Source organism: Sapajus apella, unplaced genomic scaffold, assembly GCF_009761245.1.
Source record: "Sapajus apella isolate SASKATOON/1434 unplaced genomic scaffold, GSC_monkey_1.0 scaffold42, whole genome shotgun sequence".
Lineage (NCBI taxonomy): Eukaryota > Metazoa > Chordata > Mammalia > Primates > Cebidae > Sapajus > Sapajus apella.
The window spans coordinates 16182200-16198328 of NW_022436982.1; the positions used below are offsets into that span (position 1 = coordinate 16182200).

A 16129-nucleotide genomic window follows, 5' to 3' on the forward strand; every position below is an offset into this window, starting at 1 on the left:
TAATCGGATTTGCAGATTTCCTTTTGACATATAGAGTAACACATTCACAGGTTTCAGGAATTAAGGAGTGAACATCTTCAGGAGCCATTTTTCAGTCTATCACATTTTCTTTTTTTGCATTGTCTTTGTTTAGTCTTGGTATCAAGGTCATACTGTACAGTCTCATTTTTATCTTTGTAACAAAATTCTGCTGTAATGAGGTGTTACATTTTAAGTTTTGTACATTTTTATTGCTCTTTCTTTCCTGTGAGTTGGGAACACTGTGATGAATGCTTAGTATGGTAATGTTTTTATTCTTTTGGCATATAGTGTAGTCACATAATAAACACTTTTTTTTTTTTTTTTTTACCATCTATCAAAATCCACACTTCATTGTGCCTTAAGTGTGTGACATTTGATGGTCATTTGTTTCTTCCTTGTTTTGACATGAAAAGAGTGTACTGGTTGTTTTTTTTTTTTTTTTTTTTTTAGCAGTAAGGCAGTATTTGTGTCACTTAAAATTCTGTCAAGTTGCAACTCTGTCATTGTGATTTGTAGTATTCCAAGCAGTAGTGCAAAGTTATTAGAGCAGCACAGTCTCTTCCGTAACTACTCAACTACACTAACGTGTGAAGGCAGCCATAACAATAAAGAAATGAATGAGCACCACTGTGTTCCAACAAAACTTTATTGACAGACACCAAAATCTGAATTTTATATAATTTGTACACGCTACAAAATATTATTCTCCTTTTTGATTTTTAAAATCATTTAATGGCAAAAAAAACATTCTTAGCTTGTGAGCCTTACAAAACAGGTGGCAGGTCAGATTCGCCCTGCAGGCTATAATCTGCCAACCTCTGCCTTAATCTCGTGGACCTATATACTAAAGGGGGAGAAGAAGAAAATAAACAAGAAAACAAATACACGAACAGATACATAGGTAATTTTGTACTATGAGGAAATAAAATAGTAAGCTGGTCAGAGACTGTGTCTCTGAGGGACTGGGAAAGGTGGACCCGAATAATGACAAGGAGCCAGCCATGATGAAAGGTGAATGCAGAGTATTCTAGAAAGAGAGAAGATGAAGAGCAAATGTGGGAGGCAGGCACCAGTTTGGTGAATTAGAGGAACCAAAAAGGGTATGGCAGGAACACAGGGAAGAGGTGAAATGAGGCGGGAATGTTCGGAAATCATGGTTAAGAATGTAACTTTAATTAGTTGACCACACTAGGAGTTCTGTTAAGTATAGCCTAATTTTATACACTGGGTTTGTGGTCCCCTGCGAATTTATATGACTACACAAAGTATGGTATTGTGAATTTAAGAAAGAGAAGAAGAAAATGTTTTTATTTTTGCCAAATAGTTACAGAAATAAACAGTATCTCCTACATAAACCAGCACATCAATAAGAATAGATTCAATTGGACCACACAATTTATTTCAATAAATGCTCAAGTTATGATGCTTCATTTCATATTTGCTCACAATACAAATCTGTTGTTCCCTGGACCACTTAAGGCCATCTATAGCAGTTTTATGTAAAAAATCTAGTTTCTCTATGAAACTTAAAACACTAAATCCTTAGTTGATACTTTTTCTTCTTATGCTCAGACTAATTTGTTTGTGCCAAGCCTGTTCAGTTTCTTTTACTGCACTAGAAGGAAAATCATTTTTAAGTTTGCATTGATTTGTGGCAATATTTGTATTCAACAATCAAATGCTACACTATTTCCTTTTAAATGGCTATGCACTTAATTAGTTTCACTTGTTCAGCAATTAATTAGTTTCAGAGACTTCCTGTTTTGGTATTGAACCTGACTATTGATAGTTGGAGCAGATTATTGTATCAGAATTGCAATGCATATATTCCAAGCACACCATATAAAAAGTTTTCACATTTGTAATAAAGCTCTCCATTTTAATATCATCTAATATCTTTCATAATTGTAAAATATCCTTCAACTAGTTTCTTTTTTTCATTTAGTTTTTCCAGTACTGCTTCTAGCAAATATGAGGCAAAAGGAAGCTGTAAAAGAAACACAAAAACGATTATTAAAACTCTATATTTTCTTCAGTTCAAAAACATATACTAAATATCATTAAACCATTAGAAGTCAGATGTCTGCAACTTTGCAGCCATAATGGTACCCTACTGGATCGCTTTTCTACTGATCTTGCTGGTTAGTGTGGGTAATTTTATCTTTCCTAATAAAAATGATAAAAGAGCAGAAGTAAAATGAAAAAAGATAAACGCCTTATTGAACAATTCATGGTTTACTGACCATGTTAATGATGTAATCTGCAATACAAGCAGCTAAGCCATTTATCTTCAATCAGCTGATCAATAGCAGGTTACAGTCATCTCTAGGGCACACAGGCCCACAGAAGCAGTACTGTATGTTCATCACTCATAAAAGAATGACAGAGAACCATCAATCCACATGTCTGTGTTAGAGCCGAACATCTCAAGAGTTGTAGAGTAAAAACTTCAGAGGAAAAAAATGGCAAAAGTATACCCATTGATTAAGTTGTTATAGAAAAGTTGTTTGGCATATCAAAGTGTAATACACATGTTGCAAACTGCTGAGTTTATGAAATGTAGACTACATTTTTAAATTTCATAATTTATATAACTTTTCTGGTCAAGTTTTATTGTTCCCTCTGCTTCACTAAGTTGCCTATAGAACTCCAACTCATCCAGTACAGTTCTACAGTTATAGGTGGTAAGTAAAAGACAACCTGAAATGCAGCCCCAGTTACTTCTGAATCCTAGAAACTTTCTTTTATCCTTATTCTCAGCTACCTAGCCTCACATAAGAGGTCTGTCATAATTAAGAAGTTTGTTAAGTCATTTCGTGGACTTGTCCTTTAGATCAACCAGGGATAAACTACTTGTTTCCTTGAATATGTCAATGGGAATGATTAGCATGCCCAGCCCCCTTCCCTACAGGGAAGTAGCATCAGGCCCATTTTTGTGCTAGGGTGACCACTGACAGCATCACTGTCAGCATCTGACTCAGGGTGGCCTCATGGCCTTTGTCTAGGTGCTCAGCTATGCTCCGCTAAGGTTTCTATAGTTAGTTAGACCAATCAGAATGGCTCTTTCCTAAATTTGGACAGGTGACAAGAGAAAAGATGGGCTGTAGTAGTAGAATTTAAAGAGCAGACAGGCACAAACAAATAGACCACATCAGCCATGAAGGAGAAAGAGAGACCACAGCTGATCCAGAGAACTGCCTCAGACCAAAGAACATTCTAGTTTAAGTCCCTTCTTATCTTTATAGTAATCCACCTTCTCCTTAACGTAGCCTGAGTCTGTGTGTCTTCCTCAGAAACACAGGAGTTTCTGTGTCTCTTCCACAGAAACACTTCACATATTTGTCTGACGTGAAACTTACTATTGAGGAAAGTGTAAGATACCAAAAGAGCACATTTCTTCAGTTTTAAGATACAGATGAACAGAAGATATATACATTGACTTTGAAATAGCTTTTCTAGGGGGAAAAATCTACCACATCAAACATACACTTATTGCATATGCATCCCACTTTCAGGAATGTGAAGAAGTGGGAAAAGCATCTTAGAAATAAGAAAAAAAAATATGATCAGCTCTCTTCTGAAGGATAATGATAAAAGTAGTACATTTTGATTTTGACAAATTGCTCTTTTTGGATGTGAAAAAGAGTTACATTTGACAAAGATGTCAGTTTTGCAAATAAATGAGAGCATTAATATTAGCTGTGAAAGAAATGCACCAAATAATGACAAAACTACTGGGCAATTTTTATTTAAATGATGTCACTTAGTACCACATGCATTCCTATCTAAAAGGAAGACAAAAGAAGGGAGTAATTTCCCATCCCTTACTCGTAGAAACAAAGCAGAAGTGAGTGTTTCATTTTCTAAAATTGTTCTCTAATCAAATAAACTTGGGATGCACACCAAACTTCTAAATACTTCCTTTAGTTCAGGACCTCTTAAGAGTCTTTAAGAGGCTAACAGGCACTGTGTTTCTCCAAGACGGCAATATCATATTCTATTTCTAAATTCATTTGTCCATCCTTTTCTCATGGTCTATTTATCAGGCTGAATTAGTGGTCCATGAAACATAGTTTGGAGAACATACTGGTTATATAATTTCCTATGTAATAATATCATAGACCTCTCACCAGACCAGAATGTGTTGGCATTAGTTATCTTGTTTGCAAATTTCATTTTCAAGTTTAAATCTAAATATACTCTTATTATCTTGTGATCTGAACAATTTTCAACATAGATATTACCTTTAAAGAGTCAAGCTCAAAGAACTCTTCCAGAAAGCCTCCAAAATGGAACAGGAGGTCCATTTACTAATTTACTACCAACTCCCTTTATTCTCTTGCTCTGGTTCCCAATAAAACGAAAAGCCTCAAAGTTAAACACAACTGTGTGCCAACCATGTTTTACTGGATTGTAAGTTTCCTTTAAGCTTTGTATAGAGGCTAACACATTTTGTATTTCCAAAAGCAGTACAATGCTTAAATCAAAGTGCATAGTATGTGTACATCTACTGCCCTTGCAAGGAACCTATTTGTCTATAATGGATTAGAAGAAACATAGTATTTGTCATTATATAATTTTAGACAAAAGTTCATATATCTTACAAGTTAGTGTGAGATCTAAAATTTTTATTTTAATTTAATTTTTCCATTTTCCCTTTTTATGAACCAATTGACAATATTTTCCTCTAAATCCAGTGCTCACTCTACTTGCGGTTTACACCTTCTGGATTATTGCTAACTGTAAATTCAGCTTTCAAAGAGGTGTTTCAAAAATTACTTTTTAAATACATAAGGCTCAGTCATAATTAAGGTAATTTTACAACAGAAAACATAATAAAATAGTTAATAATTGAAACAAATTTAGAGAAAGAAAAAGTCAGAACTACAAAACATTTTGTAAAACATACTTACTATTTTCAAATGAACACAATTAAAGTAACTGTCAACTAAAAAAATTTAAGTATCTGTCCTTCCTGCTTTACAAATAGTTCTTGCTTTATGGGACAGACTCAATATGCATTCAGATAATGAATGCACTAACAACTCTGGTTTTAATAAGTTTATACTATTCATTTATTTAGCAAACTTTTTCATGGATTGTACACAAAACAATTCTGCTTAGTCTAGAATGAATTACCAAAATATTTTGTTTGTAAAAATGGTTACAAGTGGAATTTTCAAGTTAACTGGCTATTTTGGTTAATTGAGAGTTATTACTTATATCATACTAATTCTTAAACATCATAAATTATAGTTAACCGGAAAGTTAGATGGAACATAATTTAATCTTCAGTGATTCAAGAAAGCTCTTCAAAATCTTACAGTACCACATGAACATCAATTCTCAGCATATAGCCCCAGGTTGGTTAGAGTTAGGACTGAAACTGTACTTAAAATATGGCATACCTTGGAAAGCACATTAAAAATTCACATAGTCTGCTTTTTTGTTTGCCATATTTTTTAAGTGCAAAATGTTTTTAAAAAACTAAGAACAAGAGACCCAAGCCTTCTTCTACTTTGAAGTCCAGATTAAATGGATATTTATTTCATACAAGGAGTTTATAGTTAATTATATTATCCTTTATGCATTCTGGAAGGGGCTAAGTCTCCCTTAGAAATCTCTGAGGTACAGAAAGGCACAGCTGACCTTTTACTAATAGGATTTTAGAGTTGGATAGAGGTGGCAATCTGACTGACCACAGCAAAGATCCTCTTGCTCCCTATCAAATACATCTGAAACAACAAACCCAACAATTATGCTGTTGTGGGCTTCATCTCAGATGGTATTTGCCAGGGATTACAAAGTCTAGAAAGTCTGCATGATTTCTTTTTCTCTCGTGGATAAAAAAGGAGAGATGATACTCCTAGGCATATCAGTGCAGTTATGCATGCTTGAACTCTTCAGCATAAAGAGGAAAATGGACAGGGAAAGATTTCATATAGCGTGAAACTTCTTGGCATAGAAATTTAACAGGGATATCTGACAACTAAGTTTGGCTTGGTCTACAGGTAGTCTTAAGGCAGATCTTCCTAGTCATTCTGGCTGTTCCTGTTACAAAGAGTGATTTCTATTACTGGAGGGATTTCCCCTGATTTCACACAGGTTTTCAGCTTCTCTGACATATAAACACTTACAGATGTTTACCTTTAGGAACTGATATGCAACTGTCACAATATTAAATTTATTACTCACACTTATAAATTGTGGCTTTCTTTAGAGGTGAGATATAAATGATATAAATGATGACTGCAGATGTTTCAAAACTATCTTAGAAAAATAGCAAAGCTTAAAGTCCATGATTGCAAAACATATAAATAACTTATTACATCAGCATTAATGCAAATATGCTCTTAATATAAAATTAAAATTCTTTTGTATTGAAAGAAAAAATGGAACTAAGGATAACTTTTAAGTATAAAGGATAAAATTAACCATTTGGCCATTTTTATTCTTGTTTTCTGTTTGAAGACTGTAACCAAAAAGATATTGCTTATAAAATAAAATTTGACTTTTATCTAGTCATATCCAAAGTGAAGAATATACAATTTTATGAATTATATCTGCTCTTAAAAAATGATCTGAACTAATGAGACTTTGAGACTTTAATAAGAAAGGATAATGTAGTTTATTTAAAAATTAAAGGTTCAACATTTGGTATATGCATTTATTTATATACATACAAGCACACACACATATCTGAGTGGTCAGCATCCACTCTATTATCTTGTAAAGGCTGAACTTGTTAAAACAATCAAGAATGCTTTTAGAAGGAACAATTTATTTGTAATTTAAATTTGGCACTCAATTTTGAGTTACATCTCCCAAATGTTTCTATTTCTGCTGCATATCCTTGTAGATATAAAAACTCTTGGAGCTATGCTAAAACTGGACACAGAGAAGGCTGTACCTGCTGCTTTCATAACTCTGTTGAAGGCTACAATTTGTTTTCTCTTCAATTTTGAACCTTACTCTAGAAGTTGTAAGACAGAATGAAGAATAAAGAATTGAAATAATTAATTATTTCTTTTGTTCTTTTGCCTCAAGGAGTGCTTCCATAACACTTAAAACAAATGGGTGATCTATTCTATTTATAAAGTCCTTGGGGTTGCAGAGACACCTGGTAAGATATTTCAGGATTTAGTAAAATCAACTGCCAGCCAGTTCTTTAGGGCTATGGTAAGTTATATAAGACAGAAGAGAAATGGAGAAATTTAAGTTAGCTGTAGACTTCTCAAACCCAGAAGCACCTCTAGGCTGTGATTAGTCTTCTTGTCCGGTTCCTGAGGGACACTATAATTCTCATCCCCAAAACTTGCCTAGATAGGGCTAACCTCTTGCCACTGGTTCCTCAGCAGCTGGGAGTTTCTCCTTTCCCTCATTTTCCACTCCTATCAAGTCACTTTTCCCTAACTGATGACCAGTATTCTCATAGATCAGACTACTGCTGTGCCCTCACCTTTAAGACAACACTTTGGGCAATGATACCAGCACAAAAAGGAACTGAATTCCCTAAACTTCCTTGGACATCAGTATGGACATGAACTTTGTGAACACTGGTCTTACACAGAGCCTGACACATTACTACTTTATCCCACCTTCTCCAACCACCTGCAAGACCTTTTTGGAATCCTAGTTGTCTTCTCACAAAGCCAGCACACATAATGACAAATACATCTTAATACTGGTATTCAGACTATCCTAATATGACTCACTTTCTTCTTAAATGTCAGGAACTGTGTAGTATATATACTTTAGGGGGATATGTCCATTCCTTGTATGCTCCTTCATGACTAGGTGAGATATACATGCTAGAAAGAACACTTTTAAGAGTCTACAGTCCGCTGTAACAAGGAGTCCCTTTTTATGTAGACGTTAAAGAAATAATTTGGGGGCTCTATAGCACTAGGTATGAATACCAGTGTTTATCACATGGATACAAACTCTGAGTTCCGGAAAAGAAAGCTTAACTGACATAAAAAGTATTTAGCAGGTAGACTCTTGTTATTAACTAAATGCTTATGTTTCCTCAAAATTTGTATGTTAAAATTTTAAACCCCAAAGTGATGATATTAAGAGGTAAGGGTTTTGGGAGGTAATTAGGTCATGAGGATGGAAGCCTCCTGAATGGGATTAGTGCCCTTATAAAAAGAGATAGGAGAGCTTGCTCTCTCTGCTATGTGAGAATACAATGAGAAGACCATGATCTACAAAAGAGGAAGAATGCTCCTATGGCCAATTCCTGAACTTGGACTTCCCAGACCCCAAAACTGTGAAAAATAAATGTTTCTTGCTTAAGCCACCCAGTCTATGGTGTTCTGTGATAGCAGCCTGAAATGACTAAGAGAACACTTAACTGCCAGGTAGGAAAAATAAAGGGATTGGGAAAGATCCAAAAGAGAACTGAATTATTCAGTCTTTTGTTTATCACTGTGTCACTGAATGTTGACTTAAATATGTCACCCCAGAATCTGGACGAATGTGGATAGTGATTTATACCCCCTCATTGAAAGCACTCAACAAATACAATTATGTATCACTTAGCAATAGGGATGCACTTTGAGAAATACATTGTTAGGCAATTTTGTCATTGTGCAAACCTAGATGGTACGGCCTGCTACACACCTAGGCAACATTCTATGCTTATTGCTCATAGGCTATAAACCTGTTACTGCATGTTACTGCACTGAATGCTGTAGGCAAATGTAATTTGTGTATCTAAATGTAGGAAAGGTAGAGTAAAAATATGATATAAAAGATTTTTTGAAATGATACCCCTGAACAGGCCCCTCACCACAAATGGAGCCTATGGGAATGAAAGTTGCTCTGGGCGAGTCAGTGAGTGAGTGGTGATTAAATGTGAAGGCCTAGGACATTACTGTATACTACTGTAGATATTATAAACACTGTATACTTAGGCTACACTAAATGTATTTAAGAAAGCTTTTTCTTCCTTCGGTAATAAATTAACCTTAGCTTACTGTAACTTTACTTTGTAAAATTTAATTTTTGACTCTTTTGTAAGTACACCTAGCTTAAAACACAAACATACTGCACAGCTGTAAAAAATATTTTTATATCCTTATTCTGTAAGCTTTTTCTATTTTTAATTTTTTAACATTTTAATTAAAAAATAAGACACAAAATATACATATTAGCCTGGGCCTACATAGGGTTAGGGTCATCACTATCACTGTCTTCCACCTCCACATCTTCTTCCATTGGAAGGTCTTCAGGGGCAATAACTCACATGGAGCTGACACCTCCTCTGTTAGCAATGCCTTCTTCTGGAATACCTTCTGAAAGACCGGCCTTAGGCTGTTTTACAGTTAACTTTTAAAAAAAATAAGTAGAAGAGTATACTCTAAAACAATGACAAAATGCATGGCATAGTAGGCTGGGTGCAGTGGCTCACACCTGTAATCCCAGCACTTTGGGAGGCCAAGACAGGCAGATCACCTGAGCTCAGGAGTTGGAGACCAGCCTGGGCAACAAGGAGAAACCCAATCTCTCCAAAAATTAATTAAAAAAAAAATTAGCTGGGCATGGTGGTGCGCGCCTGTAGCTCCTGCTACTCAGGAGGCTGAGGCAGGAGAATTGTTTGTGCCTGGCAGGCAGAGGTTTCAGTAAGCCAAGACTGCACCACTGCACTCCAGCCTGGGAGACAGAGTGAGACTCAGTGACAAAAAAAAAAAGTATGGCATAGTAAATACATAAACTAGTAACATAGACATTTATTATCAAGTATTATGTGTGGTACATGATTGTATATGCTATACTTTTCTATGAGTGGCAGCACAGCAGATTTGTTTACACCAGTATCACCACAAATAAGAGTAATGTGTTGTGCTACAACCTTAGGATGGTTACCATGTCACTTGGTGATAAGAATTTTTCAGCTCCATTATTTCCTTAGCAAACTAACGCAAGAACAGAAAACATCACTTATAAGTGGGAGCTAAGTGATGAGAACACATGGATACGTAGAGGGGAACAACACACCCTGGAGCCTACTGGAGGGCAGAGGATGGGAGGAGGGAGAGGATCATAAAAAATAACTATTGGGTACTAGGCTTAGTACCTGGGTGACGAAATAATCTTTAGAGCAAACCTCCATAACATTAGTTTACCTATATAACAACCTACACATGTACTCCTGAACTTAAAATAAAAGGTTAAAAAAAAAGAATTTTTCAGCTTCATTATAATCTTACCAGACCACCCATTGTCTAGTGCAGTCTGTCATTGGCCAAAATGTGCATGAGCGTATTTACTATATAGTAGGCAAGGGGCTAGGCATCTTTTGGGAGACTAGTAGCAAATCTGGCAAAAAGATATGCTTTTAAAATAAATTAAAAATAATTAAAACATAAGAAATCACTAGCATACTAAGTTTTAGCTATTTTCCATAGGCCTCAAATTGTTACTATCCTTTTTAAGGGTGGCAAAACACTTTTACAAGGGATAATTCATTTTGGCATGCATTATTTTATCATTCCAAGTCTGTCAGGTGGTATTTTTCTATCTTATATGGAGTTAAAGAGGCTTTAGTTACTTGCCTTGAGCTAACTGCTTCACATGCTAGCATGAGACAGAACACAACCCCAGGTCTTCTGACTATAAGCCATTGTAAGTTGACTGTGTGGAGAGAGTTCTGGTCAATATAAGGAGAAACTGAATGAATCTCAGGCACGTGATGCTAAGCTTGGATTTCTCTGGCAGTTACAGAGTTTCCTATTATTCCACAAGGCAGAGCTCATGCTCTGGAAGAGTGGTTGGCTTAGATATTTCATAATGCAAACATTTTAAGCATGGGGTTTTGATTTTATCACTCATTGTGCTTCATATATCTTGCTCTATTTTCTGCAGCCATGGAAAAATCTAGTTCTAAATCTAGATGAAAAATGTTCTTGCTAATATCCCTTGAAAGTTACAAAAAACAGAATGGGGTGACACAGGATGGGCTTTTCAAGGTGCAAGAATAGGGGTGATTTTACTGGTCCTCTGGGAAATCCATATTTTTAGGGCGCAATTTACTGACTTTTTGTTTTCCTATAGCAAGGCATAGGAGATAAAAGATTACTCACTGTGCTCTCAAGGAATCTGTCTATCCAGAAGGCAGAACTATCCCATACTACATTTGACTACACTAATTTGCCTCTTATATTAATAAGAGCTTCCTAATGTTTTGGAAATAATAAGGTTACCCTCTGTAATTTAAACCAATTAAATCATAATGGAAATGAATATTACCTGTGTCCCCACATATACTGACTATAAATCCTACTTTAGATTTCTTTAAAAATTGTTTCATGTTAAAGACATGACAAACATTTTATCATTTTAATCATTTTAAGTCACTTACTCAGTGGCATTAATTACATTCATGTTGTTGTCTAACCAACACCACCTCTATCTCCAGAACTTTTTCATCTTTCTAAACTGAAATTTCACATATATTAAACAATAACTCCCCATTCCCCTTGTTCCACCAGCCCTTGACAACCACCATTCTACTTTCTGTCTCTATGAACTTGATTAATCTAGGTACCTCAAATAAGTGGAATCAGAGTATTTGTCCTTTTGTGTCTGATTTATTCCACTTAGCATATGTCTTCAGGGTTCATCCATATTGTAGCATGTATCGGTACATCATGCCTTTTTAAGGCTGAATAATAAATTGTATGCATAAACCACATTTTGTTTGTCCATTCATTCATCAATGAGTATTTGGATCATTTCCGTCTTTTGGCTATTGTGAACAACACTGTTATGCACATTGGTATACAAATATCTGTTTGAGTTCCTGTTTTCAATTCTTTTGGAGATACACCCAGAAGCAGACTTACTGGATAATATGGTAACTCCATGCTTAATGTGTGGAGGAACCGCCATAGCATTTTCCACAATATCGGCGCCCTCTTACATTATCATTAGCAACCTACAAGTGCACAATTGTCTCCCCAACCTCATTAACACTTAATTTTTCCTACTTTAGAGTTTAAGCCTTTTAAAGGCCTGAACTGTCCCATTTGTTTCCCATGCTGACTAGCACTTATACATACTATCAGCACTCAATAATAGTTCGTTGAATAAATAGTATTACTAACTTCAAATATATATAGAAAATGAATTAGCTGTTAACAAAGAACTTCCAGGCAGAAATCTTTTTATATTTGGTTGAGAGTTAATTTTAGAATACTAGTTATAAACTTCTTTGTTTTCTTACAGCAAAAGAATATATATTACAGGAGATAAAACTACATGAAGAAAACAATAAAATGAAAAAAACAAAAAGGAGTTTCTTTGTAGGTTCAAATTAAATTTAGTTATTTTATTAAAAGGGTCCCTTTAACTTTAATCACATTCTGGTGATATGAAAGTAGTCTTACATTGTTAAATTAAAAAAACAGCAAAGCTGTGAGTGGAGAATTTTAAACTCTTCCTACTTCATCTAAATGTGAGGAATAATTCTGTGTGGGTTACTTAGTGTGTAGGCTTACAAGCATGAGACAGAGTGAGTGTGTGAGTATATCAGTTTGTGAATGCATTTGTTACAAGTGTAACATAGGAAGTAACCACAGAGTAAATGTCTTCAGAGTTGCAAGGAGAAACTTTCAGTTAACCTTCAGGCTAGTAGTATATTCTATTTGCAAAAGCCAGGGAGATTTATAAAACCCTTCCCACTGCCACACTGCAAGGCATTCTATAGAAGGTAAGCATATTTTGCAGAGAGGACACTGGGGAAACTTAGTCATTTTAAATTTCAGCATTTGCAAATTCTGATGCAATGAATAGGAACAGGGATACTTAAAGGTAAAGAAAAGCCACTGATCAGTTTGCACTTTAAATTCTCGAAAAGTGAAGGCAAAAAGATAGAATTTTTGATATAGTTCCAATAGAAGAAAATGATCTATACAAAGTGGACTAAAATGGACAAAATGAAACCTAAAAAAGGGTTAGCAAATAACAAAGAATAAAGCAACACACCACAAAACCAAGAACACATTTTCTAGCCATTCATGTCTAAGGGTTTTTATAGAGACTCACACTCTGGTTATAATTGTGTATTATTTGTTTTATACATATATACACATTTTAATATATCCATAATTCTCAAGTTAACTGCCTAGTAAATTTCATAGTTTATACATTTTAACTATTTATTGTCCTCCATCCCCAAAGTGTAAACTCTATAAGAGTATTGAATTTTTATCTCTTTTGTTCACTGCTATATTCTCCAAACCTGAAATAATATCTGGCATGTAGAAGGTACTCATGTATGTTTTCTTAAATGAATTCCAAAGCATAGGCTCAGTTTAACTTCCACTAATTATTTTCATTGCCTTTATAAAGCCACAAGTACAAAGAACTGTTTTAGGTATTATTAAGGCCTAAAACTGACCTTTATTATAATTTCAATTTGGGGAATCAGAATGCACAGAACAGATAAAAAATGTTTTTTAATGGGCAAAGTTTAAAAAACTGACTGCTTGTTTGGATACGTGAGCAGGAAAGATCAATTAAAGTATAAAGGTCGAACATCTCCTTATGTATCAACTTATCGGAAACTACTGAGCTTGAAATAAAATAATTTATCTCATTTGCTCATACTTACAGCCAGTAGACAGAATTCAAGTTCAAATGCATTTAAAGAAATCTCTGCTAATGGTGGGGGAAAGCACATGTGAAATAAGTAATTTATTAAACTTACTTTTAAATGTAATCTTTTTTCTTTTTATAATATGTCCCATTATCAAGTGTAAGTGGAGATATAATTCACACAGCAAAACTCACCATTTTAAAGTGTATAAATCATTGGTTTTTAGTATACTTGCAAGATTGTGTAGCCATCACTAGTAATTCCAGAGCATTTTTATCATCCTCCAACTATATCCGTAAGCAGCCACTCTCTGTAACCCCTCAGGCTCTGACAACCACAAATCTACTATCTATAGATTTGCCTATTTTTATATTTTGTGTGAATGGAATCATACAATATATAACATTTTATGCCTGGCTTTATTTCTTTCGTTTAACTAAAACTGCTTTACCTCCTTTGTTCTCTAAACCTCTAAAGGCATCATTATCTTTCTTTCCTCCTGTAGTATATTAATCTCACCCATCTTTTGGTTCCTTCATCTAATCTCATTACTGCTATCTATTCACTCATTATAATGTAGATCACCTCTGTCTCCAGCCTTTCTATTTCTATGGCCAGGCCACATCCAGACTCTCATTGGCCCTCACCTGGAACACCTTTTTGCTCCCAGTCTCCTATCTCCAACCATCCTACATGCTGCTCTAATGCATTTTCCTAAAGCACAACTCTGATTACATTCCTACCCTGCTCAAAAGCTTTTATAATTTGGTCTCAGCCTATTTTTCCTATTCCTATTTTTCTCCCATTTCCTAAACTTGTCTTAGAAAAACAAAATTAGTTTTAGAAAAACTAATTTTGGTAGTTTCTCCATTCCTACTTTATTAATTTGCTTGCTTTTCTCTGCCATAAATTATGTTTTAAAAAATATATTAATGTGAAAAGAGAAATTTATACAAATAAAAATGTTCAAAGAAATTAAAGGCAGCTATGCCATAGAAAGATAAAAGTAGACTTAGTAAGAGTTTTTCAGTGTTCTTCTTATACTAGAAATCTATGGGGACAAACGTAAGGTGCAGATAAATATCAAATATCAAAAATTACCAACAGCATCACAACTACTTGAAATAATGATATATATTTTGTTCTGTATCAAATATATATAAGTTAAAATTTTAGACCTTTAGTTCTCATTTACTCTGGCTAACAGCAAGAGTAGGTATTATATTATTATTAGTTCCACATTGCCACATGGAAGAACAGCTTTTTATTTTGTGGTGAATATTTTATCAATATGACATTCTATCAGTCAAAAGCAGAAAAAAATATATTTTTTAACAGAAGGCAATTCTGTGGCCCAATCAAACAAAAGACAAAATCACAGGGCCAGATTCACCCTGACAATCTCAGGATTCGAGCACATACAGCACCCAATACACAGAGAGGACATAAAAGATAGGTTTTCCAATAATTTTATCAAAGTATTTGAATAATAAAACATCAATATTGGACTAATTAGTACTTTTTTAAGAAAATGTCTTGTTATTCCACATCCTAAAGATCATGTAAGCTCACATCCAAGGAGCTATAAGCCATAAACTAAACAAAATGTATGAATGAACATATTTACACTTTTGCCTACACAATCCTGTGAATGTAACTCAGACTAAAAAAACTGGTGGGCAAAGAAAACCTTTTCTAAAATTCAGGACAAATATAATTGCTCAGATTGAGAGGGAAGAAAAGTAGGCTAAAAAAAAGATGTTTTCTATTTTATAGATTTTTCTCTTGGGTGTAATTATAAAGTGACATTCAAGTGCAGCCAATGAAGTACCTATTTTTTCTCTCACAAAATTCAAAGACATCAGCAAAACCACCTATGTCAGTAATAAAAATAAAAAGTCTTTGACTTTTTAAATGTTATCATACTGTCACAGTGGAATAAAATTAGCTTGAAAAATGATCTAAAGGCACATGATGCAGTTCATTATGTATAACAGCAACAGCAGCGGTTTCCCAGTGTTCATAAAGGCTGCTCCATTAAATTTACCTCCAGTCAATAATTAGGAGTCCACAAATAAACCTGGGCAATTAAATCAATACTGCCTGGCAATTATATTCCAGAATCCAGGCTCAGTGGCACAAAAAGGTACTATATCAAGCTGCAGTATTAAGCAGTCTGATGCCATTTCCAACAGGATTTTTTTTAACACTTACTGGACAGACTAAGCATATACTCAGAATAATGTAGAATGTGTGTATGTACCTCTCGATGTGTTCACCAAAAAAACCCAGGTCCAGTGTCAGTACAGGTTTTGTAAAATCTAACAAAGCTTTACACATACAGATTTATTATTTTTATAGTCATAATTGATGATAAAATTTCTAATTAAAATAAATACAAGCCTTATTTACAAAGTGAACATTTTAAACATTCCTTAAAAAGTTCATTTTTTCGTTTTCAAGCTGAAAAAAAAAAAACCTCATTACAATAATTACTAAACTCAT

The 16129-nt window shown here is 34.4% G+C and overlaps 1 protein-coding gene across 5 annotated transcripts in view; it reads right to left on the minus strand.

Annotated features, from left to right (window-relative positions):
• Positions 1 to 649: 649 nt before the first annotated feature.
• Positions 650 to 16129, minus strand: part of CNTLN (centlein) — a 337157-nt gene continuing 321677 nt past the window's right edge. For all 5 annotated transcript variants that reach the window (XM_032300118.1, XM_032300117.1, XM_032300115.1 and 2 more), the window contains one exon: positions 650 to 2008. In XM_032300118.1, coding sequence (XP_032156009.1) covers positions 1907 to 2008 — 102 coding nt within the window. In that variant the 3' untranslated portion in view covers positions 650 to 1906. The remainder of the gene's footprint in view (positions 2009 to 16129) is intronic.